This window comes from Prionailurus viverrinus, chromosome F1, assembly GCF_022837055.1.
Source record: "Prionailurus viverrinus isolate Anna chromosome F1, UM_Priviv_1.0, whole genome shotgun sequence".
NCBI lineage: Eukaryota > Metazoa > Chordata > Mammalia > Carnivora > Felidae > Prionailurus > Prionailurus viverrinus.
The window spans coordinates 59,946,978-59,973,676 of record NC_062577.1 but is presented as its reverse complement, the minus strand read 5'-3'; the positions used below and the strand labels follow the sequence as shown (position 1 = coordinate 59,973,676).

The following is a 26,699-nucleotide window of genomic DNA, read 5'->3' as shown; positions in this document are numbered from 1 at the left end:
CCACTAGATGCCAGTAGCGTCCGCCCACTAAAAATGGCCCCAGACATCACCCGATGTCCCCCGGGGGCAACACCATTCTGGGTGAGAGGCACCGATATAAATGATAGGGACAGTGGTTAAAAAGCCAGACAGTAGGGGCGCCTGGGTGGCGCAGTCGGTTAAGCGTCCGACTTCAGCCAGGTCACGATCTCGCGGTCCGTGAGTTCGAGCCCCGCGTCGGGCTCTGGGCTGATGGCTCAGAGCCTGGAGCCTGTTTCCGATTCTGTGTCTCCCTCTCTCTCTGCCCCTCCCCCGTTCATGCTCTGTCTCTCTCTGTCCCAAAAATAAATAAACGTTGAAAAAAAAAAATTAAAAAAAAAAAAAAGCCAGACAGTAGGCTGAAGTAGGGCAGAGGATGAGCTATTGGTCCTTCCACATTTTAATACATAAACCATCCTTAAGTAAGGCCACGTGGTATAATGGAAAGAATATAGGCTTGGGGCTCATCCAGTCCTGACTTATATCCCAACTCCACTACTTAATAGCTGTATGATTCTGGGACTTGTTTCTGTTTCTGTTTTTTGTTTGTTTGTTTGTTTGTTTGTTTGTTTGTTTTTACCTCTGTGAGTTTCGGTTTCTCATCTGGGCTATTGACAGGATGGACCAACTGAGGAAACATCCACAGTGCTGACTAAAGGCCTGGTGCCTAGTGGGTTCACAATAAAAGTCATTTCCTCTCATCTTTTCCGTGGGGTTGGGAGTGGATGCAAGAGGAACTCCCCTGGCAACATTCACTTGGGATGAGTAAGCAACTCAAGGAGAGAGTTCTACATTTCCAGGGCGGAGGTGGGAGGTGGGAGGTGGGAGGTGGGGGATGGGGGGTGGGGGGGGGTAGGGTGAGGATGGCAGCGGTGCTGCCTGGCTGGGCGGGTAGGGATGCCAGGCCTTAGAAACAGAAGCAAAAGGTGTTTGGGGAGCCTCGAGAAATGCCAATCTGAGTCAGAGGGAATCATCGCAAGCAGCCCAGAGATGGGCTCAGATGTAATTTAAAGGGAGAAAAGCAAGGCGCGGATGAACGCTGCTCCCGTGGCCTGCCCTCGTGACCCTCTGACAAGCCCAGTGGGAGCTTGCGTATATATCCGGTAGTCCCAAGTACAGCCCCTTTTGCCACATTTGCACTTGAGTGGGAGCCTGCCACGTGGCGCTACTCGTGGAAGGAGCATTGGGGGCAGGTGCCAATCAGAGAAACTGCCCCCATCGCACCTACTCACATACACGTGCACGGGCATACATGCACGCGCGCGCGCACACACACACACACACACACACTCTCCTTCCCCCTGGGCAGACCTGATACAGTAGGTGGTATCTGTGGGCACAAGGCACAACGTGCAACAATAAAACAGTAATCACTGGAAAATGACTGCATGAAGCAATGCAGACGCACTGCTCTACTTACCTAATTACTTTGCTCTGGAGATATTTTTGTTTAAAGCCGCTGAGATAAGAGTAGCGTTGCCATAGCAACCTCCCATGTTCGGCATCTCCAAGCAGATTAAATCACCCACGACTCCCATCGACAGTGCTCCAGTGGCATAATTTCTAATAGCCCGGTGCATTTTCCCACTTGATCTCTGTAAAGGAGAATGGCCACTGGATGGCCATTTCTGTGTGGGTCTCTAACCAGGCTCCAAAGAGCCCTCATATCAGAGAACAGCTGTGAGGTATCAGGAGGGGCATGGGAATCGGAGTCAGAAGATCCAGATCGACTCCAATCTTACCAGTAATTACTTCTTGGCAATCACTTACTAATTATTAATCTTCAGTAACTCCTTGACTTAAGCTCTTCGGGCTGTATTTTTTCTCATCTGCGGAACAAGCTTAAGATGGTTTTCCTTCCCCTCACGCCACCCCCAGCCCAGAACCTGCTGTGAAGGCTACACTAGAACGTGCGTGCGGGAGCACATGCTGGGTCACCCGGGAGGAGGTGGATTTTCTGGGGTTTGAGCCAGTTTTCAGAGCCTCCAAGACATGATCCATGCGTGTTTCCCGACTTCTTGGGGATCTGCAAGGATCTCTCACACTGCGTTGGTTGTAAGCTTTACAGAACCCACTCCTTCCTTGCCTGATTATTAACCAGAGAGACTTCTGATCTAGAGAGTAAGATTTTGTAGAGAACGAGAATAAGTTGCTTTCGTGGATGAATAATCGAACAGAAATGAACTTCCTTTTCAAAGATTTCCAACACCAAAGTCGTCTCCATTTTCTCCAAAGAGGGGCAAACTAAGACACATCCTCTTGACCAAACTGTGAAATCATCTTAGAAACTGAGAAAACGTTGTGAATATGTATGAGGATACTTCCACTGGTGTCTTGACACGTTTCTGTCTCCGTAGGTTGGAAGGGGCCAGAATATAGTGGCTGCTCAATAAATGTCTATTCTGTGGCTGGATGGCAGTGACTGGGGGCGGAGGTAGCGAGACAGGTAGTTAGCCAAGAGGAATGGAGTGCCTGGATGCAAGTAGAGTCTGTGAAAAAGAAAGAACAAAAGGAGATTTCTCCCCAGTCAACCCTTTTGCCTTCTGTTCCCACCTGTTAATCGATGTGACAGGTCAGAAAGACAAAGAGCAAAAATAATAAAAATGAAACTGAAATGAATAACTCCCACCTCTAGTTCTGGGTAAGATGCGAACTTTGCAGCCGCAATCATGGTAAGATTTAAAATCAAAACTCACACTAGCACCGCTGTTTGAGATGTTCCATATGAGGTTATCAGAGCTCCCCCCGGATGTGACTTCCCGCCCACCCTCCCCCCCATATCATTATTTGTGTGTCTGATTTTAAAACTAGGAGCCCCTCTGCTTTATCTTCACGTCAGCCGTGACACGTAGAACTGCACTTTTCTCTTAGAGTTAGGTCAAAAAATGGAGTTAATAACAACAGGCGTGGCTTCATTATCCAATTACCTGAAATTTAAAATGAAAAACATCTTAGCTTCAAGACTTATCACCAAAAGACATTTCTAAAGTGCATTAGCCTACTCTCTGCCTTTAGGGGGAAGGCGTGATGACCATAATGGGTTCTCTGGTGACTCAGTGGCTCGTAGGAACAGGAGCACGGACATTAATTCTCATTTATCAGTGGGGCTCTCAGGAGATGGGGGTTAGGGCCCAGAGACAGAGGTCGGGCCGACGGTGTGCTGATTTCAGATCCTACTCTGGAAGTTTAAAAAAAAAATAGATCTTGAATGGAAATATTTCCCTCTACAACCTGACTTTTCCTCCTAAGAACGGAATAGTATTTCAACAGTACAACAGAAATTAAGGTATGTAGAGTTTGCCAAAGCCAAGTTTTATTCGCCCCCTCTTTTCCCCCTCTAATTCAACAAGTGTGGTCATTCCTGTTGTATCCATCTAAAGCGGGCCTTACCCCTCACACCCTAACACCCACAGAGAGCTTGTAGGACACGTCCACACAGTAAACCCTGAGACACAATGTTAGTCTGTCTCCGTTCATCTTATACTCACTCACCTTCCAATCATTTTCCTAGGCCTCTGTGCCGCCCGCTCTATCTTCTCAGGACAAGGACAACACTTTTTAACAGGTGAGCCAGCCCACCCTCCCCTCCCCCAAACTCAACCCTCCAAAAAGAGTTGTAGCCACCGTCGTTCCCAGGGTTCTGTGGGACGAAACCACATGCCAAAGAGTTCACCTGCTGAGTAGTAGAAAATGGAGCACAGAACAGACTGAAGCTTCTGAGACAGACACGTCTCTCGGGGACAGTGAGAATGGAATAGAGGGGGAGACCAAAGCTGCGGAAGATAACAGACCATAGGATAGGAGAGGAAGGAGGGATTTAAGAAGTGCGGCACTGGTCGTGTTTGATATTGGAATTAATTTTCGATAATTTTTGCTCGATGTTCTGAGATGTCTGTATGTGGCACCAAGAGGGATCCTGGGATTAGTTTAAATTATGCTGTATTTCTTGAAATCCTAGTTGTAACTCCAAGGCTTACTGAATGACACATCTTCTAGAAAATTCCTCCCGTGTTTTTCTAAGTTGATATGATTGCCATCTCTCTCTTCTCCTTTGAACCTCCTTGTCTCGTGACACTCATCTGACACTGTTGTGTATGGTGTTCACTTCATCTTTAATGTTTTCTTATACCTCCATCCATCCAACTGCCCAAGTTTTTCCTCTCATCTCCTAAATCCAATAGATCAAAAATTTAATTCATTTTTCCTCCCAAACATCCTTTTGATCCAGCTACTTTTCGCCACCCCTTCCTCCTCATTCTGGTCCCCGGGTCAGCAAACTTCTGTGAAGGGCCAGGTAGTAAATACAACAGGCTTTCAGGAGCACACTTGGGCCCTGTTTCATGTTCTTCTCTCTTTTTGTTGTTGTTTTTACACACTTAAAAAAAAAACCAACAAAACAAAACAGGAATGCCTTGGTGGCTCAGTCGGTTGAGCATCTGACTATGGATTTTGGCTCAGGTCATGATCTTGCACTGCATGGGATCGAGCCCCGTGTTGGACTCTGTGCTTACAGCTTGGAACCTGCTTGAGATTCTCTCTCTTCCCCTCTCTCTCTGCCCCTGCCCTGCTTGCACGCTCTGTCTCTCAAAATAAATAAATAAACATTAAGAAAATGAAAAAAACATTCTTTGTTCTTGGGACCTATGGGGAAACCAGCTGTAGGCTGTGGCTGGTAGACCCCTGCTCTCACCAGAGCCACCTTGTCCCCACCAGATCGCTTCATCACATTCTGTCTGGCCTCCCCATTTCATTTCTCCCCATTGCAGCCTGCAATTCATGTTCCGAAACGATGTTTTGAAGAATGCAAATCTGACCCTTGTCCCTCCTTGCTTAATGTCTTGCCATGGTTTCTTTGCTTTTCTCGGGGAATATTGAAAATCCTTGGCGTGGTGACCAGGCTGCCCATGGCTGGCTTCTTCCTCCATCTTTCACCACGTCTCATCGCTCCCTTCCTTGACTCTGACATTCTTGCTCTTTTTCAATGCGATATTTCTTCTACTTGGAACTTCTTGCCTCTCCTATCACTCTGCCTGTTTACTGAAACTGTTCTCTTGAACCTCAACAAAACTGTCGTATTATTAGTGAGCTTCTCTTTGTTCTATGTTCTCACCGAGTCCTTGTCTTACATGGAACTTCCAAGAAGCAGATGCCGGTTGAGGATTCATATGCAAGCGGTCACAGGAGGAGTTATGAAGAATTTGGGGGTGGGGGGAAGGATAGGGAAGCCCAGTATGTTTTTCCTGATCCTCTGAGGAACAGATGCCAAGATGGGATTAAGCATTGGAGAGTTTTATTGGGGAAATGCTTATAAGAGGAAATGAGTAAGGGGAGTCATAAGGGACTGGGACAGTCATACGGCTGTGAGGTGGGTCTGACCTTAAGTGAGGAAGAAAAGGAAGAAAAATGGGTGGGAGAGAGCCCTAGACTTCTGTCCAGTCTATGGAAAATTCACTGAGACTGTTAAATAGACCTTGAGCCAAAGTCACCTGTCAGAGGCATCCTGTGTCTCCTGCTCTTGTGTCCCTTCACGTTTACTGGCTGGGAACAGCCTGGGGGGAGTGAGGCCTTGGTACAAACCCAGTGATAGATTTCAGAGGCAGCAGCAGGGGCCATCGGTCAGTGTGTCTGAGGGGTACATCCTCATGGCCTTGACATCCAGCAAGGGTACACTTTGATCAAAGGCCCAGCAGCAGTCTGGTCAGGGGAACTCTGTAGTGTGAATTGTGCCTCTGGCTTTTTTCCCCAGGAAAGCAAGTGAGCTTGGCTTTCACATTCTCCTAACAATCACTGGAAAAGGCACTTAAACTCCTAGGCGACCCGCACTTTTGAGCTTGTTGCCAAAGCCGCTCCAGTATCCTGAAGGGGTGCTCCCAAGAGAAGAATTAAGGTGCAGGCGGGTGGAAGTGAAGACATTCAGAACTTGGGGGAGAAGCTCACAGAAACAGGAAAAGGGATTCAGGAGAATCTTGTCAGAGCACCAAGGGTATCTGCTATTACTGTGTTCTCTTTTCGTTCTCGATATGCTCATAATGATGTGTTACTTCACATCTGCATTTTGGACTGGATTATAATCTCTGCGAGGTCAGGAATTCTATCTGTCTTGTTCCCTGGGTCCAGCAAAGTTCCCGGAATACAGTAGAAGTTAATTAACTATTTGCTAATTAACTATTTTCTCCATAAAAATGGCCAGAAATCCGCTCTGCTTATATGAACCACATCCAAATAATGTTGCCATTAATAGGAAGATGAGGACATTTAAAGAGACATACATGAGCAAAGCCACCCTCAGCCCGATACGCGTCCCTATAAATCCTTGTGTCGTCCAGCTTCCGCCTGCCTTTCTGTTCCCGAGAGCCGGTAATGGTATTTAGAGCCTGGGTGATGTGGCTGAAGCTTTATTCCATTTACTGCATTCTCACTGCTTCCAGCAGCCTCTTAAGGCAATCAACAATAATAGAAGCTGTCACTTCCTGTATTTCCATCCATGGCCGCAAGAGTTGATTCTCCACTTGTGATACAATAAAGGAACGAACCTAAAGAAATCACTGATCTCATCTGTTTTCTCCCCTTCAAGGGCTCCTGGCTGGTGGGTCAGCTCACGTGGCAAGAGCAGAGCTGCTCCCGTAATCACTGCCTTGTTCCCCCTGGTAGTCTGTTTGCTTTATGACAGAGTGGAAATCAGAAACTGGGCTTCTACATCAAATGACTTCCTTTCAAGTGCCCCTTCTGTCACTCACTAGTGGTGTGATTTTGGACGAGTCATTTAACCTCCTTGTGGTAGGCTTTGTTGTCATTCAAAACAATCCGCCGCCCCTCCTAGGGGCAAGATTACACTTGCCTTCCCCTTTGACATCAAACTTGGTTGTGTGATTTACTTTGATCAATGACATACTGACGGAACTAATGTATATCACTCCCAAGAAAAAGCTTTCAGAGAGAGTGTACAATTTGCTGTTTTCTTTTCCCTGTGCCACGAACACCAGCAATGTTCCAGACAGAGCTCGTGTCTCAGAGTCAAGAACTACAGTGAACCCAGCCACACTTGATGTCAAAGGACACGTGGAAAGGGCAAGAAAGAAGTCTTTGTTCTTTTAAGGGCACTTGGATTCGCGGCTGTATGTTACTTTAGTAGAATCGAAGTTATCTTGACTGACACACCTCTTATCTTTTATTTACTCGCTTGTAAAATGTATAATCGTTCTTACTCCCCAAGATCACAGGGTTATTCCTTCAGCAGCTCTTTACCTTAACCTTGTTAAATGCAAGATAAAGACTAGATACCAGTGAGCTCTGCAAGGATGAAATATGGTCAGCCTTTTATCATCAATGAGTTTATAAGACAGTAAAAGAAAGAACACGTGTGTGTGTGTGTGTGTGTGTGTGTGTAATTGGAATAGAAATTGCTCAATGCCATGATAGGTAGTGATACAAGGAAAGAGATCCCTTTTTAACTGTGGGCTCAAGAAACTTTCTGAAGGGGTATTGAGTTTGAAGATTGGGTAGCGAAAAGCAAGAAGGCTTTTCCTAGATAAAAATGACGTGGGTATAAGAAAGCATGGAGTGGGGCACCTGGGTGGCTCAGTCGGTTAAGCGTCCAACCTTGGCTCAAGCCAGGATCTCACGGTCCATGGGTTCGAGCCCCGCGTAGGGCTCTGTACTGACAGCTTGGAGCCTGCTTCAGATTCTGTGTCTCCCTCTCTCTCTGCCCCTCCCCCGCTCATACTCTTTGTCTCTCTCAAAAATAAATAAACATTAAAAAAATAGAAAGCATGGACCATTTAGAGAGAAAAATCAATATTTCAGAGTGTTTGTGAAGGGACTGGAAATTAATGCAGAAAAGGAACGTGAAGTCATGTTTCTAATAGTCTTGGCTATGAAACTTAAACTTTCTTTCGTAGAAAGTTAGTGAAATAAACTTGTTGAGGCAGGATATGACTATAATTTGTTACATGGATGAATTACAGAAAGAAGAGTTCATACGGAAGCCCGTCTAGTATACTTTTGCTCTACCGTAAGTAGGTCAGCGGCTAGCACACGTTTTGTTTTGTTTTTGTTTTTTGTTTTTCCTGTGAAAGGCCATATAGTCAATATTTTAGCCTTCCCGAGACAGATAGCCTGCATTGCAACCATCCAACTCTGGCACCAGAGAATGAGAGCAGATGTAGACAGAAAGAAATAAGTGAATGGGCGAGGCTATGTTCCAATAAAACTTCGGGGGGTTCCGAAGAAGCTCTGTGGGGGCTGAGAGCTGTGTCTGGCCAGCTGCTTCATGTAACTCTGTTCTATTACTGATGTGCTGCCTAAAGATTTCATTGGAATCAGGAGCACTCTTACTCATAAAAGCAATGAAGTATCTGTTCCAGGGGACACGCGAGGAGGGCCTGAACCAGGTTAATAAGGCCTGGAGAGGAAAGGCAGAGTAAAAACATCACAGGAGTGGACTGACGGGAATAAAGAACACCGAAGAGTGGCTCTCCGAGGGCGAAATTATTTCAATTTCGGACATATTGAGTTTGATGTGGAAAGCAAATGAGATAATGTAGAAAAAAGTGCTTCACAAACTGTGAAGTGTTATAGAAATGGGTTATTTTAAGAGGAAATGGCTGAGGTCATTTTATGACTCAACAAAACCCATCAACGCTCCTCAAAAACAATCAAGGCACATGAACTATATATTGTGGGACAGCCCTTCCGGATTTCTAGGTCAACACCTCGGCCCGATGATGCTATTTCAATTCCGGTTATTTCCTGTGAAGCGAGGGATAGCTGTCCCCGTAGACTGACACGGGGGAACACGTCCTCCTGTTCACACCTGAGCCCGGGTCAGAACTCCCACAAGGGTTGCAAAACCACCTCCCTGAAGACCTTCTGCTGGGTGATTTTGAGCTCAGAAGCGAGGGGTGGAGCTTGATCGCTGCTCCTCGGATGGGTTCTCATGTTAGGGTTTTGTGGCCGTGTCTCCTTAAAACTTGACCTTTCTAGAAACAGATACAATGATTTTTACACCTTAATTGCCAAGTCAAATGATTAATTATAAATATAAAAAAGAGGATACATTAAAAAAAAAAAAAGCCCAACCTTTCAAAATAAGACTTATTCTCAGAGGAATTTATCCTGGCAGGAACGACCACATGAATTTACAAGACCTCCAGAATTGTTCCTTCCTTCTTACCCAGCCTTCACTTAGGTTTTTTAATTATACCAGTGCGAGTGGAGGAGGGAAAATGAAAATCATTCAAGAAATCAGGCAGAGAAAGACAAATGCCATATGATTTTACTTAGATGTGGAATCCGGAAAACAAAACCAAAGCGCAGACAAACAAAAAGCAGAAACTGACTCAGAGACACGGACAGCAAACTGGTGGTCGCCAGAGGGGAGGGGTGGGGGTGGGGGGTGGGCAAAACAGGCAAAGGGGACGACGCGGCACAAACTGCCGGTTATAAAGTAAGTAAGTCACGGAGATGTTAAGTACAGCATGGGGAATACAGTCAATAATACGGTAATAACATCGTACAGTGACAGATGGTGATCACACTCATGGTGGTGGGCACTTCGTAACGTGTGTCATCATCAAACCGCTATGTGATACGCCTGCAACTAACATAATGCCGTATGTCAACTGTACCTTAAAAATGTTTTTAAATAAATAGAGTCGCTGTATTGAAAGTAGACAGGGGAAGTTTAATTCACAGGCGTGAGGGGCTGGCTCCATCTTCCTGGTTCCCTGGAAGAAAGGAAGTGAACACAGACACGTGAAATATCATTGGAACAAGCAAGCACAGGAGGTGAGAAGCTTCTGGTAGCTCGTGGCCAGGCAGAGAAGCCCAGCCAGAAGGAGAGGCAGTACTGCCTAGGGATCAAGAGCATGGCCTCTGGACCCAAGGGGCCTGAGCTTCATCCTGGCTCAGTTACTTCCTAGATGTGTAACCATGAAACATATTTCTTTCGTCTTTGTGGTCAGGTCCCTCGTGTGTGAAAGGGACATGCAATGATACCTACCCTTTGAGGGAGCTGGGCAGCATTTTCCTGCCTGCGAAGTGCTCCCCGGGGATTAGCTGTCATGATGAGTGGCTGAGAGCGACAGTGGGCACAAACCTAGAGGCCGGCCCACAGGTTGGAATGAAGGAGCATGGCCCAGAGGGAGCCGGTGATGTGTAGGTTTGGGGTACAGGACATGTCCGGTTTCAGACATTGCATGCAGTGTGAGAAACACTGAAGTACGAATCAAGAAAGTGCAAAAGCCAAACCTGAGGAAGGAAATAAATAGGCAGCCACCATAGGAAGGACACACAAAGTCTAGAGCTAGAGTGGGTCCCGCATAAATGCCAGTGCCACACGCTGGTACTTTTGAAGGCCATCTCTCTCTTCTCCAGGGGCTTCCTCGTCTGGTGTGGAATTATAGTCATTTAGGGCTGACTTCTGAGATCAACTTAGCTCTCTTCTTTGAGCTGGATCATACATTTTATTTATTTACTTATTCATTCATTCATTCATTCATTCCAGGATAATTAATATACAGTGTTACATTAGTTTCAGGTGCACAATACAGTGATTCAACAATTCTATACGTTACTTAGTGCTCATCACAGTGTACTCTTTTTGTAATCTTTTTTTTAAAGTTTTTAATCTTTTAAAAAAGTTTTATTTACTTATTTTTTTAATGTTTTTAATGTTTAATTTTGAGAGAGAGAGAGACAGAGTGTGAGTAGGGGAGGGGCAGAGAGAGAGAGAGAGGGAGACACAGAATTGGAAGCAGGCTCCAGGTTCTGAGCCGTCAGCACAGAGCCAGATGCGGGGCTCGAACCCACGAACTGTGAGATCGTGACCTGAGCTGAAGTCGGTCGCTTAACCCACTGAGCCATCCAGGTGCTCCATTATTTGCTTATTTATTTATTTTGACAGAGACAGACACAGCACAAGTGGGGGAGGGACACAGAGAGAAGGGGAGAGAGAGAGAGAGGAGGCCAGGCAGGCCCCATGCTGTCAATACAGAGCCAGAAGCGGGGCTTGAACTCACAAACCGTGAGATCATGAGCTGAGCGGAAATCAAGAGTCGGATGCTTAACCGACTGAACCGCCCAAGGGCCCCACAGTGTACTCTTCAGTGTCCTCGTCATCTCCTTCTGGATATCACATTTTAGTGCCTTCTATGCATGCTTAAAAAAGGAGCAGAAAGGTAGAAAAGGACCTGGAGGAGCAAAAGAACTTAGACATTCAATCTAATCCTTCCCCATTGCCAGCCAGAGCTAAACAGAGCCCAGAGCTCCTGCTTTTCAGCCAGTTATCACCATTTCGTGTTGTTAGGGATACTGTTTCTCTTGCTGTTATTTTCCATCAGAACATTCCAAAACCCTTCTTGGATCATACAGATATGAATTGCAGCACCACGACACCCATTGGGTCTGACTGTTGAAAAAAATTAAACGGTTTTATAACACAGATTCTAGAGACAGCTATAGGGAAAGGGCGACAACACCTCAAATTACCTACCAGGGGAAGCGGGTGCCGTTAGGTGGTGTCACCATTGCTAACACGGCCCAGGCCAATCGGTCTGGAGACCCCACTAGGAGCTTAATGCTGTGCAAAGACAGCACCAAGCACGTAAAGGATTCACAAGTTTACCCGAATGGTGAGGCCTAAAAACATAACCCAAAGCGGTGTATCATCTAAATCAGCAGAGATGGCAATTGCATAAAAGAGAAGCTGACATTTAACTGGAAGGCTCAGGGTAGGCGTATGGAAGGAGGTCTTAAGCTGGATGGTAATCGACCTGCCAGTGCTTTGGAAGCTGGCGGAGTGGGGAGCACCAAGGTCAAGTATGTGTGTCTTGCCCAAGCCTCCATGCTGTTTCCATCTTCCCTTTTCCCTGTCTTGTCCTGTCCCTCCATCGTCCGCTGCCTGGATCCCGAATCCCTATGCTGCTTCCTGGCCATCCTTACCAACTCCTCCACCCCACTGAGGAGTCATCTCCGGGCAGTTCCTGTGCTTGGGAACCTTCGTCAGCATTTGCCTGGCGTTCTGGATCCCTGCCTTACTCAAGAAACCAACATCAGGGCAGTGAGAGAGGTTAACTGGGGCGGGAATGGGGGTCTCCTAGCACACCACCCACATAAGCTACACCAAATGCACATGTGCAAGACTCAGTTCCCATCCATGACGATCGCATGCTCCCCTGGCACCCATGATTATCCCTGTTTGTGAATGTTTGGCATTTTCCTGGAATTAATGGTTTCGTGACTTTCTCTGCCACCAGAACACAAGCTCTTCACCGTTAGGGATGGAGTTTTCTCCTGCCTGGTGCAAGCAGGAGACATCCCTTCTCTAGACAATCTCTCCAGTTTCCTTCACAACCTGTTGATACCCTGCAGTCTCTTTTACATACAGGAGCTAGAGAGGTGCGCCTGGGTGGCTCCGTCGGTTAAGCGTCCGAATGCGGCTCAGGTCATGATCTCGCGGTTCGTGAATTCGAGCCCCGCGTCGGGCTCTGTGCTGACAGCTCAGAAACTGGGGCCTGCTTCGGATTCTGTGTCTCCGTCTCTCTCTGCCCCTCCCCTGCTCGCATTCTGTCTCTTTCTCTCAAAAATAAACAACAAAAACAACAACAAACAACCAGAAAGCCGTGAAATGTGAGTCATAAAATGCACATGTCACCCCCCCCCCCCACATTGTAGGGGAAATAAAATTCAAGCCTCTTACCTGGGGACCTCTCAAACTCCTTAACCTTGGCTATACAGTTCCTACTCACTACATCCTAGCCTCTGTGGTTTTCTATGCATTGGACTTTCTGACCTCAGGGCCTGCCTTGGTTTCTTCTGCCTGGGATACCCCATTACTTGCATAACTAGTACCTTTCCCGTATTTTAGCTCTTAGTTTAAATATTACCTTCTTAGAGAAACCTTGCTTCTTCATCCAATATAAAGTGGGATTCCTTACCCTTTTATTTCTTAAGGCATCCTTTGCTCTGTTTTTTTTTTTCCTTAAAAGCATTCATCACAATTCGTAATTCTTTTATTTATTTGCCTATATGCTTATTTTTGCCAGCCATCTCCCCACCAGAACGTAGGATCAAAGAGTGCAGGGTCTGGTTCTGTCCCTACTGCCTACGATGCTACTGAGCACACAGAGGGCATCTGTATGCATTTGTTGGATTAATGTCACCCGCAGTGAGAGCCTTTCCAGACCCGTAGTAGATGTTCAACATAAACGTTCACGTAAACCTTACAAGCTAAGGCAACACAGTCAGACTTAAGGAGGAGTTAAATAGAGGTTAGGTTCCAGCATGGTGCTTGCAGAGCACAAAAGAGGGAGCGATTGATGAGGATTGAGGGCAGAGGAAGACAGTAGGACAGGCAGGGAATTGTGAGGTCATTCCCGGTAGATGGCACAGTATGAGCCCAGGCGTGGAGGAGGGAAAATACACAGATATGTGGGGAAGCCTCGGAAGCCTGGGATGAATATGATGAACAATACAGGGGCAGGGAGGACGAAATCGTCACAGTCCTGGAGGGCCATGCTAAGAAGTTTACGTTTTCATTTGAGAGCCAGTGGGAGCCCAGGCTTGTTTTTTTAAAGAGACAAATAATGATCGTGATGCTAATTCATATAAAATTTGGTACTATAGTTCTGATAATAATTTATAAGTTTTGAGATTCCCAAGTCTTCCTGATCACTGTGGCATTGTATTGTACCACCCGAACATTTCATTCAGCAAGTACTACTGAGTAGGTCTCTCAGATCGTTTATTAGTATCCCGTCTTGCACACCAAGAAGCTGGAATTCAGAACATTTACCTTCGTTTGCAAGACCACCCAGCCAGTACGCAGAGGAGCTAGAATTAGAATCCAAGTCTGCTTGACTGTGAAGTTCAAGCACGTTCCATGACATCTTCTCTTTCCACTAACGCAATGTAAATGAACTCTTATGAAACTACTGTTACTATCTTGGGCTAAGCTCTGCATAAGAAAGATGAAATCTTTGGGATAAGGGTATTTTTGTTCTTCCCTTACTTCTTAGGAAAGAATTTTTTCCCCCAGCTAATGAAGTATGACACCACCCAGGAGACATTGAGTCACCTGGTCGCAGTCCAGGGTCAGGGGGAGGGGCTCTGATTTCCTCCAAGTGACCACCAAGCCTGAGGCAGAGACTGGGACACACTTCCCAGAAGGGAGACACGGGGGAAGTCCCCGTTCATTTTCTGGGTGGACAGCATTGTGCATTCGGTTATATTTGCTCTCTAGCCTCCAAAATCAATAACCTGAACTCTCACTGATGTCCCAGCCATTGTAGTAAACAATTAAGTGGGGGAGGTTTCTAACAGCTGAGGGGAAATTGTGATCTGAGATGTTGTGAATGTTGCCTAAGGCCCAGCTTCAGTCTGCATCCTGCCCTCCAGGACAGAGGTGCCCTTTTTAAAACCTGGGAGAAGGATCCAGTGCCTGGCACAATAGCTTATTTCCTCATATCAGATCCCCTAAGGGCTTAAGCAATGTTTTCTTATGTTTTCCCTGAGCTAACGGGGCATGGGGTGGGGGGGATTAGAAACCTACCTGGGGACCACACACAGCTCACATCCTGTGTGGTTTAATGTCCCTCAGTAGGAAACAATATGTCTACAGCGTTCTGGCCAACAATACCTTCCGGATGCTGAGCGTTTAGTATAAGGAGCACTTTTCATGCGTTACCTCATCGGATGCTCACATCAGTCTTGGGCAGTAGTATTTTTTACCATCATCATCTTTCACAAGGACTGTTGCAGTAGCCTTCAAACTCTCTGCCACTTTGTCTCTATTCCCTGGCAGTGCCTCCCAAATTCTACTTCTAGAACGCTAATATGATCTGTTTGAATACCTTGCCTAGCCCCTCCACAACTACAGGGTAAAGTCTGGTCTTCACTGTGATGAGAAACACCCTTCAGGTCTCAGAGTGTCCACTAGCTTCATTTCTCTCTCCCTCTGCCCCAGAGCCAGGGTTACACGTGACATCTCTGTGGTCACTGAACGGTACACTTTCTTTCATCCTTCGTGGCCATGGTAAGCATAGCAGAGACCCCGGGCTGTCTGAGCTGGCCTGTCACCACTACCTAGGAGGTATGTAACCTCAGGTAAGTTCCTCAAACCTTCTATGTCTCATTTGTAAAATGGGGTCACTGTAGGACCTTCTTTCAAGAAGAATTGTGAGGAATATGTGAGTTCTAATATACAGTGCTTACGACGGTGCCCTGTAAAATTAGTGCCCGATAAAATTAGCTGTTAATATTGTGCTCTCTATTGTAGTGCTCTTCCCTTCTTTATATAGACACCTGTTAAGTCTCTATTCATCTTTTAACATCCTTTGTGTAAACTGTCCCAAATTTCCAACGTTGCATTTACCTGTACCCTCTGTGCTTTCCTTGAATTTTCTAAAAACAAGTTTATAATAATGACACTCAACCTTGGTCTCCCCCATGAGAGTATGAGCTTCTGAAAAATACAGCCCATTTCTGATTCATATTTAGGTTACTATATCCTAGCAGAACGTCTAGCACACTATCTAAAAAGGTAAATGCTCATTTTGAACTCATGAGTTAGGATCCAAACTGCTCATTCTTCTCACTGGTCTACCTGCTCCCATGTTCTTTCCTCAGTCCATACTTCCACAAAAGCCACGGTGACCAGCTCATGCCTGTCATCTGCTTCAATCCCGTGAGTGGATTTCCACTGCATGGCCATAAGGTCCAGTCTCTGGACCAAGTCCTTGCAGGATCTGGCCTCTACGCCTCCACCTCTGTATCATGCTACTCTCCCCTTGTCCTCAATCTTCTAGCCACGCTGGTCCCCTTTCGGCATCTCCCAATTGAGAGAAAGAACATTTTCCTCTGCTCTGATCTCTATTTGGAATGCTGCTTCCTAGGTGTATCTCATTGCTCATTTCTTCTCACCCATCACATCTCATTTCAGATCCCACCTCTTCAAAGAGGGCTTTCTGACCACCTTGGCTACAAGAGTCCTTTGCCATCCAGTTACTCTCTGTCACATCACTTGCTTATTTTCTCCATGGCATGGGTCAAAATCTGGAATTAGCATTTATTTTTTGGCTTCTTCCACCTGGATGAAGACTCCCCTGGGGTGGGGACTTGTTCCTTGTTCACACTAACCACTGCTCTTCAAACAGAACCTGTCACTGAGCAGGTGCTCAAAATACAGGTCTTAAAGAAATGAATAAATGCAAAGTAGATCTTTTGAGAATGAAGCTATTCCGCATCCCAGGAATCATCCAAGAATGACAGATCATAGAATAATAGAATGAGAGGCTTTGTGTATGTCAGAGAAAGAAGGCAGAAAATTGTCAAGGTCTCATGACGTACCCGTTTTCGCCTCCTCAAACACCATCAAGTCCCATATCGTAAAACAAGTGAACTTATATAAAGCTCTCCCAAACATTCTTTAAACCATTAAGGCTCTTAAGAGCTCAAGACATTAAAGACATTAAAGAAGTGAATGAATATGAAATGCCTTGACAGATTAATGGGTAATCACAAAGTTCAAAAGACTTGGTTTTGATAGAGAACCAGAGCAGTGAGGTCTGAAAGCAGCTCCCGCTGTCACAGAGCAAGAGAAAATCAGGCAGAATCTCCTTGAATGAAATGCCTAATACTAATACTGCATTTTGTTATCTACTGTATATAATCTAACAATAAAAAAATATTTGCCTAGCACTTTCCATTTTAGAAATACCTCTGTTGACATAGTTTATCTCATTTGATAAGACAGTGAGAAATACAATAGCACAGTAGACAATCCATATAGCCTGGTTTCAGGAACCAGGTCTATTAGTTAGAAGGCGTGACCCTGGCAAGTCACTTGCCCCCTCTATTTCATTTTTGGTAAAATGAAGGCGTTAGCCTCGATGATCTTGAATCCCATTGAACTCATTGATTGGCACTGTTTGTATTTATGACAAATCAAGCTTCTCTTTGACCTAGGTCCAAGGTATAAGTTCTTATGGGGTCTTCCTTCATGTTCCTAAAATGAAACTATCTGAACAATCACTCTCTTAGGTGCCTAGGTCAACAAAGAAGGGCTTCGTCTACCTTTGGGTGACTTTTCTCCCTGTGAGTTATTCTCTCCTCTTTGATGCCAGTTCTGATCGGTCCATCTCCCTGGGTCTACCTTCCTTGGTCTGATGGCCTCTGTCACTCTGCATTGCACTGTAGTCCCTTCCACAGCACAACCTAGGACAGCCGTCAGCTTCACAAAGAAATTTATGTGTTCTGTGGTACACCCCAAGGAAAAGGTGTCCAGTAGCTAATCTAATTTTTTTCCCATTTGCCTTGGAGAAGGCCAGAGAATTTTTCCTATAATTTTACACACATCTTCTAGATGCATACTTCCATATTTCTCTGGCGTCTCCTTGCTCTACTAGCCACGGGCCAGGGTAAGGGGGTGGGCAGTGCGGGATGTCTAGGGGTTATGTATGTGGTAGGCAGATTGCTCGTTATCACTCCCCCTTCTATTTTCGCAGGTACCTTTGCATCTCACTGGAACCCGTCTATTTTTCACCTTCTCCACTGAAACCATTTGATGTCCCTGCTTCTTATATGTAAAGCACAGCTCACTATATTGCTATGATCAGGAGCCCGTCTACTGAAAAAATGAAAGCTGTTTGGGTCTGACGTAGCAATTAATTCCCTCCTTCCACGCATTGCCTTCCTGCAAGGTGAAGACCCCTCTGTAACTCTGGTGTGGGTACCAGAGCTATGACTACAGGATGCAAAACACCTGCGTGCTCCTTTGAACATTCAGTCTGTCATATTATGTACAGAAGATACTAATTGTCCAGGTGTCAGAACCACCTGTAGGGTCAAATGTTCTTATGTTCACTCAGAAGCCTGGTAATATGCATGCGAATTACATCTTTTCTTGCCCCTTTCTCTCTCTCTCTCTCTCTCTCTCTCTCTCTCTTTCAATATCTTGATACACCAGTTTGGAGACCTGAATTCTGTAAGACATAATAATATATACATCTATTTGCAAATAAGAAAGAGGGTGTCTATAATTGTTCATTCACTCCCTCCTCTGGTCCTCAAGCTGCTGCCTTGCAGCTCTTGGCAGGAGGCATGGACGTATAAGAGACCGTCAGTGCTAGGCTGAGCTCTGTTCCTAGTAAGATTTCTAGAGAAGTACTCCACAGTCAGGCTGATGACAGACGTGGCTAATCCACTTTCCCTAAGGGGAATTTTCTGTGCTGCCGGGCATATAACTGCCTGCCATCCAGCTTTTCCTCTCCACATCCCTGCATGAATGTGACTACCCCCCGGGCAACTTCTGCACATCGCTGCCTGGAAACTGTGCTCCTGCCAAATCCCTTCTGGAAATAGGATGAGCTCTTGGACCACGTGCGATATGCTATTTCTAATGCAAAAAAAAAAAAAAAAAAAAAAAAAGGAAGTGCATTGAGATTCGGTCCCAAAGTGAGCTCACCGAGTCTTGCTGCCAGCTTTCCTTCCAGGAGGCAACTTTTCCTTGACATTGTTTTTATATTAGAATGAATACACCTATGTTTCGTAGCATGTGACACTCTCCCTCCCCCTCCCCCTTTTCTAGGAATTCAAAACCCCATACCGACATCGGTAGGGACACTGAGCACATTTTTCTTCTCCTTCCTCCAGCCTCGCAAAAGGTTTCTCCCGGGCTGTTCACTTAGCACGGTGATGCGTCACGTACCTCCCTGCTCATCTCCTGCAGCCGGGGAGGCGGGCGCTGCGGGGCGGGCGGTTTCAGAGCTGCCGTCTGATTGGCCGAGCGGCGCGGAGGGGAGGGGGCGGTTTCAGAGCTGCCGTCTGAATGGCCGGGCGGTACGGAGGGGGGGGCGGTTCCAGAACTGCCTTCTGATTGGCCGGGCGGCGTCTGCTGGGCTATAAAAGGGACCCCTCCAGCCTCGCTAGCAGCTCGAAGATTTCTGACAGCGTCTTCCGCGAGAGGAGGGCCAGGGAGCTCAAAACAGAAGCCGCAGCGCCTCCTGCCTGCCGCCTTTCCTCCCCAGTTTGAGAATCCCACGCCTAACAAGATGTGCAAAGGACTTGCAGGTCTCCCGGCCTCTTGCCTGAGGAGGTAAGATCATTTTCAGCCACTCCCTGCGTTACACTTTCGGGGAGACTTGCTTAGTTGTTTACCTATACCACATGCCGACCTCGTTCTTTGGAATCAGAAACAGTGTGGTCAGGAGAGCCTTGACCTGCCAGCTTTCCTCCGAGACCAGCTGGACACTGTAACTGGAGGAGTGTGCTCCCCAGATGTTGGCACCTGTGTGTTGTTTTATATTGACCTCGGTTTCGAGGACCGTCCCGATCCTCTCACCAAGCTAGTTCGAAGGAAGAAGTGATCAGAGGGTTTCGGACTCAATGCGGTGGTCTGTGATTGTTGTTATTATACTTAAGCATCGCTGGGGTGTGTGGAATCATGGCTCTGAGCTTTCCCGATGGCGGGGGGGGGGGGGGGGGGGTAGGTCTTGTTTAGGGAAAGATACCCCAGAATGAGGCTTGGCTCCAACATGGGCACACTGTGCTTTCTGTGTGGTGCTGCAGTATCTAACACTCTTTACGCTCTTATAAGCAAGTGTGACAATACAGTATGAGTTTCAATACTGGGTCCCCCTGCTCTGGCTGCCCCTTCCCCCAGCTCCTGAAATACCTTATGTGAATGGTGGTTGAAAAGTATTGATCCTAACAAATCGTTAAGGGTTCTGTAGAAGATCTCATCCTACCTTTGTCAATGTAGTGTCAATATACTGTCTCTTGATTTAAATAAATAAATAAATAAATAAATAAATAAATAAAGCAAGCTACTTCATAGGTCCTTGTATGCCTTTGGCTTTTAAAAAGATAGAAATAAATGCTTTCAGAGAATGCTTGTATATTAGCCAGCTGAAGAAAAAGGCAGAACTGGTGCATATTACATTATTTCATCTTACAGTTAAAGGTAGAAAGTCAGTCTGTAGGTACACCATCCCCTTGTTTCCCTGCAAATACAAATCACCTTAAATTTCAGTTTAGAAGTATCCCAGAAAGCACAGTCTTCTGTGCAGTTCTTAGAAGTTTCCCTTCCGAATATTCAGGAGTGTGAAGGAATATTCTTTGTAAAAATACGCTTTCATGGCTGCTTTTACAATGAAGCACCTATGGGACGAATGCCCCTGACCTCCACCATTCCTATCCTGAGCTGAACGGAGCGAATCGTATAGAGCTACGGTTAGCTCATTTGTAAAATTACCCTCACAGAATACAGGACTGCCAGGAAAGAGTTACGCTCTGGGAAGGATTTTCGGGGACAGATGAAAGATTGCACGAGTCTGCCCGAGGAGCTAAGGGGAGGTAACCTCTGATCAGCAAGGTGGACGGCTCTTCCCCCTCCTCGCTGGTCAACTGCAAGTTAAGTAGTCCAGTGCTCCGCCCTAGCATCAGTGCCTGAGACTGCAGAAGGGCATGAACTGCCCAAGGTCACACAGGCAGTGCGTGGCAGAGTGCTGATCAGATCTGGTTTCCTGACTCCGGTGACCTCTGAAGTCATGCTGGTCTTTCTGCTTATGGTTGCACTGTGTTGGAAGGACAGATGTCACATACCTGCTAAGCCTACTTCCAAGTCTTTATGAGACGACTTGCACTGATTAGGAACGCAGGTCTCACCCTGACCCAGCACACGGAAAGGTGAAATCAGTTCTGTTTGGACCGAATCACAATGTATTTCTGTCTTAGAATCACGTGAGCCTTCGTGATTATATATTGGTATCATTAAGGAGGATTTTTGCATCCCCTGGCCAATTGGAGAAGCAGAGGAGGGGAGAATGGGCTTGTAAAGAAGAGAAAATACCATTTTAGGGGCAGTCCATGAACATAATGGAATTCAAACTTTCTGGGGCAACATGCATAGAGAAGCCACTGATCCATCAGAAGCCTTCCTAAAATGGCTCTTTATCCTTGTGACTTTATTTCTCTCCCTCTCAGGAGGAGCATCTAGCCTCTCACTTCTTTTACAATGACATTTCTCTTTTAACACTAGGTCCTGGTTTTATAATAAAAGAGATCCAAGCCAAAGAATAATTAACAGAGAGAGAAAGTCGAGCTTAAAAACTTATTAAAAGCTTCTTCGTTCTGAGTGAGTCATGCGCCCGGCCGTCCCCTCGCTACCTATTAAACAGGGACAAATAAACTGGAAGCTCGGCTCGAATGAGACAATCACTAGCTGCAGTGATGACTCTGGCTTGCTTCCCTTTACGGTTTTTAAGTCTCGGATGCCCTTTATCGTGTAAATGGCCTTACAGTGTAGATATTAGACAGGAAAGCGGCAGCAGCCCCGGAGGATTGCTCTAGAAGCAAGCCCCGAAGGTGCTCAGGTTTCGCCAGAGCTGCACACCCTCCCCCTGCTGGAGCTGCACACCCCCCTGCGTGGTGTGTATCCCGCTGTGAGAATTGCGGAATTGCTCCGCCCACCTCTTGTAAGGTTGGGACCGCGCAGCCCTTTCCCCTCCGGAGGGGCTTCTGCAGGGCCCTCTGAGGCAGGTGCAAACAAGCGACCCCGGGCCAGAAGGTGGCGTGCCACATTTCACAGTTCCTGCTTGCTTTCTGAGGCCCACAGATCACCTGAAGAGCAGTCACGTTTTCAGCGTGTCTCTATGAGAGGCGCCAAAGCGTTCCATCGGTCAACATGACAGGCGTACAGAAGGGGCTCCTGGCGCCGACTGAGGGTCAGAACTCTTGTCGCAGACAGAGCAGGCTGGGCCGTGACTCGGGCCCCGGGTATTGTAGTGAGTCACGGGCAGAAACAGAAGTGGGATCTCGTTTTCCTGAGAGTTCACGTCACCGTCACCCCCCATCTCCTAAATTAACCGCTCTCCTGTCCCTTTCCTAGTAATGGACTCTTTGAGCTCTGCCACGAGGGCATCTGGTAAAGCAGCTAATTGGCTTTATTCTTTCTCCTCTTCTTCCGTGCAGTGCAAAAGACATGAAACATCGGCTGGGTTTCCTGCTGCAGAAATCTGATTCCTGCGAACATAATTCTTCCCACAGCAAGAAGGACAAAGTGGTGGTTTGTCAGAGGTAAGAGAAAAGGCCTCGGGGAAAACGCATGGGCTATAAACTCTTTAATGTCAGAGATGTTCTATGAGGAAAGAAAGAAGGTATGGTCCTAGTGAAGCGAGATTTGCATTTGAAATGTCCAGGCATTTAGTGGAAAGACTGCCCTCCTCGGCAACAGATCGCATCCTCAAGATGGAAAATAAAATATCCACATTTTTCTCAGGATCTTAAGTTTCTTGCGTAGTTTTGTATCACAGCATTCAAAGTTATTATTATTATTTTTTTGTCTCTGTAATGTCTCCAGGGTGAGCCAAGAGGAAGTAAAAAAATGGGCTGAATCACTGGAAAACCTGATTAGCCATGAATGTAAGTCTGATGACTTTCTTCCCCCCCCGAGAATGAGGACACAAGCTCTCTAGATAGCCAAGTTGTCTCCCACTATATTTGATCTAATAGGAATTGCAGAAAGGGTGGGGTTTCCTCTGACTTCCAGACTCGGGGGAATCAGTCTGTCTAAAATTTTCCCGTGCCCTAGAGCGTCGTGATACGTAATGAGAAGTTCGTCCGGACTCCATCTCTCTCACCACATGGAAAAAGGGTAGAGGGAAAAAATATGCCAAATATTGACGTTTCTTGCAGAGTCGACCTCAGTATCTCCTTCTCCAACTGACTTTGGCAATTGGTAGCTGCATGGGCATTTCAGAAACACCATTTTCTGGAATGAGACTTCACCCCTTGAGCAAAGAGCACTAGGTATAACTGGGATCCAATAGATATCAAACAGATTAGGGTTATCTGACCCCACGTGACGCCCCAGAAAGTGGGGAGAGAGGGGCCTGTTTGAAGTCTCCATGCTTTATTCTCTCAAGCACGTTGGCTTTTCCTGAGATATGCTGTCCAGGAGGCCGGTCAGTGTGGTGATGAGTGTGGGTCTCTCTCCCCCATCACAGGTGGGCTGGCGGCTTTCAAAGCTTTCTTGAAGTCTGAATACAGCGAGGAGAACATTGACTTCTGGATTAGCTGTGAAGAGTACAAGAAAATCAAATCGCCCTCCAAACTGAGTCCCAAGGCGAAAAAGATCTATAATGAATTCATCTCAGTCCAGGCCACTAAAGAGGTAGGTCTTCGTGGCAGGGAACTCCCTGGGTCTTGGTGAAATTGCCTACAAGTGGTATTGAATGGCATGGACCTTTAGATGACCCGAGTTAAAGGAAAAGATAGAGCCGTGGAAGAGGTCATTACGGTCTCGACCACCTCAAGTAAATCATCAAGAGAAAAAGCTCTTTTTTTTATCCGGGTGACTTGGATGACCTCCCTTCACGAGTGTTTTGATAAATCTCCCCAATTTGTGAGAAAGAATGAGGGTCGTGCCCTGCCTGCCCAGAAGCAGATGAACCTTTTATAGTCTGTCACTCGCAGGTGCCAGGGTGGCATGGAATGTTCTGTTTTTCCATTTCTGGGGTATGGAAGCCGCACACTCCTGATTCACTACGAAGCATGCGGCCTCCCGTCCTCCCCAGGGCAGCGTGCCTAATACGTCCCGGCCTTCGCCCTGCAGGTAAACCTGGATTCTTGCACCAGGGAGGAGACAAGCCGGAACATGCTGGAGCCCACGATAACCTGCTTTGATGAGGCCCAGAAGAGGATTTTCAACCTGATGGAAAAGGATTCCTACCGCCGCTTCCTCAAGTCCCGATTCTATCTTGATTTGGCCGACTCCTCCAGCGCTGGCTCGGAGAAGCAGAAAGGAGCCAAGAGTCCCGCAGACTGTCCTTCTCTGGTCCCCCAGTGCGCCTGATTGTCACACGGCGCCGGAGGCTGACGTACCAAGACTTCTGCCTGGAGAACCTGAGGCCGAATATTGATCTGTATTAAGCACGAGGGCTTTTAACCCACCTTGTAGCTTAGTGTTCGTGCTGCCTGCCATGTGTGAGTCACTCCCATGTAAGAAGTAGATTTAGTGTTGGTGTTGCGGTGTCCCATCAGGGCAGGACCTCATTCCCGTCCGGTTTTCCCAGATTTCCTTTAGGGTGCCACGTGAGCAAGTACCCACATAATGGCTTTGTAGGGGTGGCTTTTCAAAGACGTGGAGCTCTCTCCTCCCAACGGCTTGACCTCAGGTGTGTTGGTTGGTACATTTCATGTGACATCCACAAGCACATGTATTCTGTTGGCACTTTCTCTAAACTCTAAGTGTTTAGATGAGGTTGACCTATTATGTGTATATGTGTGTGTGTAAATATATGTATGTAGGCACATATATTTACATTTATGCGTATGCACATATTTACACATATACATATATTGGCACACACATACATACACATTCTATGTATATGTGTCTATGTATATTACATATATATTTCTGCAAGGAGAGAGAGGAAAGACCCTAGGTGCTCATCACTAGAGTGGGTGCACATACTTATATGCACGTTCTGATCCCTGGCCTTTCATCCTGCAATCAAACAGGCAAACGGAACTGGCCGCCACGCAGGCCAAGAAAGGCATGCTAATCTGGGGAAAGTTGATTCTGTAAAACTCCATAGATCTTGCTGGAGAAGCAGCCAAGGGACTTCATGCGTAGTTTACTCACGGAGAGCCTCCCAGATTGAACCGTATTCTAAGGAGCAAGTATCCTAAAGAGTCTTATGCCTGACTGCCGCAGCTCTGTCTTGGGCTGGTTATTACTAACGGCACTTTCCAGCCCCTGAGCCGCTGGCTTCCCCTTCTTTGACTGGGTGCTTGGTGCATAATTGTTGGCAGGGTTGGTACAGAGTTGGGAGAGAAGATGTTTGAACTGAAGGAAGAAACGCAGGTGGGGCCTCGCCAGCTCTACCTGCTGGATGGTACTGGCTGAGCGAGGGCACAGAACTTCGGAGTTACTTTTTCTCCTCGACTCTTTTTCCCTCTCCTGACCAAGGTGCTCTCCTCATTTTGTTTTTGCCTGAGGACTTCAGCCATCAGATGAGGCCCCTTTCTTCCCTGGGTGCCTGGTGGTTTCCCCACCATGGGTCCAGGCTCTGTGCCTGCACCTGGAAACCAGCAGCCAGGGAAGGACTGTATTTTATAAAGGGATACATGTTTGCACAGACTGAAAAGCCCTTGTAAGTTTCTCTTTTGAGCGCAGGATCTTGTTCATTCCATTCCCAAACATCAGGGCTAACAGAGCCTGGGGGTATCTCCTTTTAGGCTCTGAAGACTAAATGAGAGAGAAAGGGGAGAAAAAAGAGAGAGAGAGAGAGAGAGAGATCGATTGTTAGAACTACTGTTCGGAACTTTTCAAGGTACATGAAATACTTGAAAATTTCTCATTTATGTTATTTATGATGTTTTGTACAATGTTTTTATTATTGTATTGTTTTATAAATGGGGGTGCAGGATATCACCTGAATTATTCATGAATGGCCAGGAAGTAATTTTCTTCTCATTCTTGTAAAACCACAGCCTCCGAAGCACACACGCACGCCTGCATGCACAATACCGATTCCTCCAGCATAGACGACACACGTGAGCACCTTGTGGCTCCTAAGCCAACAGGCCGGGTCGCAGAGTGAAGACACCAGAGTGTGTATATGCAGATCTCACTGTATCGAAGATCTAGGTTTTCTCATTGGAGCCCTTCTTGTCTCTCTGGCAGTCCTTGCTTTCAGTGTTCCTAGAGTCCTTCGTCCGTGTCCCTTTTCTCCCACCGTTTTGTCTCTGGTCGACTCCAGGATCCAAACGTGTAACTCCGTTGATCTTGCCCTATTTTAACGGTCATGACTTTCAGATTGTACCTGTGCTCCTGGACTGCTATCTCACACAGGTCCAGAAGGTCGTTCTGAATGAGAAGTAAATTATTTTATGTAATACAATTTTCAAGTGTGTTTTTCAGTTGTATTTTCCTCTCCCTTTATCACCGCTGGCCATGCTGAGCTTACCCGCTCACAGCCCGTGGGCGGAATTCTCCCGTTTGCATGCCTGCTTTTATCATGTGCTTTTAAAGGCCTCAAAGCTGATGCTTCCGGTGAAACCCACGCATCTTAATAACAAGGGTAAATAAATGCTTCAGACAAAACCATGTGCTTGTAAACACATTAATGATCCACAGAGAAGCAGCAGGATGTAGGGTGATGATGGCAGAGGGCTCACATCCAGCCTTTGATTGCTCCCATGCCAACTCTGGAGAAGACAGCAGAAAGTAGATGTTGTCTGTGTGAAGTTCCTGCCGCTGCTCCGCCTACCCCTCATCACGGAGCCGGGGCCGTCTTGGCTCCAGGGACTTTGCTAAGAGACTTGGTGCCGCCCTTCCAGGTCCTCAGTAACTGTTCCAGAGATAGAGCCCATCTTTCAGAGCTCCTCGCCTTCTACCTCCAATTATCTGCCCGATGAGAGAAGGTGGGAGCGGAGGAGACTGACAAGGGTGGAGGGGAGCTGTGGATCCCTGAGGGACAGATTCCTGCCCAAACTGCTCAAAAAGCCCTCCCTCCCCCTTACAGATTCCCTCCCCTCGAAAAGAGGTGTAGACTGTTCACATTCACGGTCACGGGTACTATATCCATTATGTCATGAGACCCCCAGTTCCTGAACTGTACTTCTCCCGTGGCGAGGGTCAGCTGACAGGGTGTTGGGGACCATGGATTTTCAACTAT

General features: G+C 46.7%; 1 protein-coding gene across 2 annotated transcripts; it reads left to right on the top strand.

Moving 5' to 3' along the window:
• Positions 1–18,894: 18,894 nt before the first annotated feature.
• RGS4 (regulator of G protein signaling 4) lies at positions 18,895–25,922 on the top strand. 2 transcript variants are annotated; one of them, XM_047841394.1, is made up of 5 exons: positions 18,910–19,108; positions 21,985–22,089; positions 22,373–22,434; positions 23,019–23,185; positions 23,627–25,922. In XM_047841394.1, the coding sequence occupies exons 1-5, from the start codon at positions 19,065–19,067 to the stop codon at positions 23,864–23,866; spliced, it is 618 nt and encodes a 205-aa protein (XP_047697350.1). In that variant the 5' UTR covers positions 18,910–19,064; the 3' UTR covers positions 23,867–25,922. The 2 variants fall into 2 exon arrangements, with proteins under 2 accessions (XP_047697351.1, XP_047697350.1); XM_047841395.1 differs by lacking the exon at positions 23,019–23,185 and having other exon boundaries at positions 18,895–19,108; positions 23,627–23,834.
• The last annotated feature ends 777 nt before the right edge of the window (positions 25,923–26,699 follow it).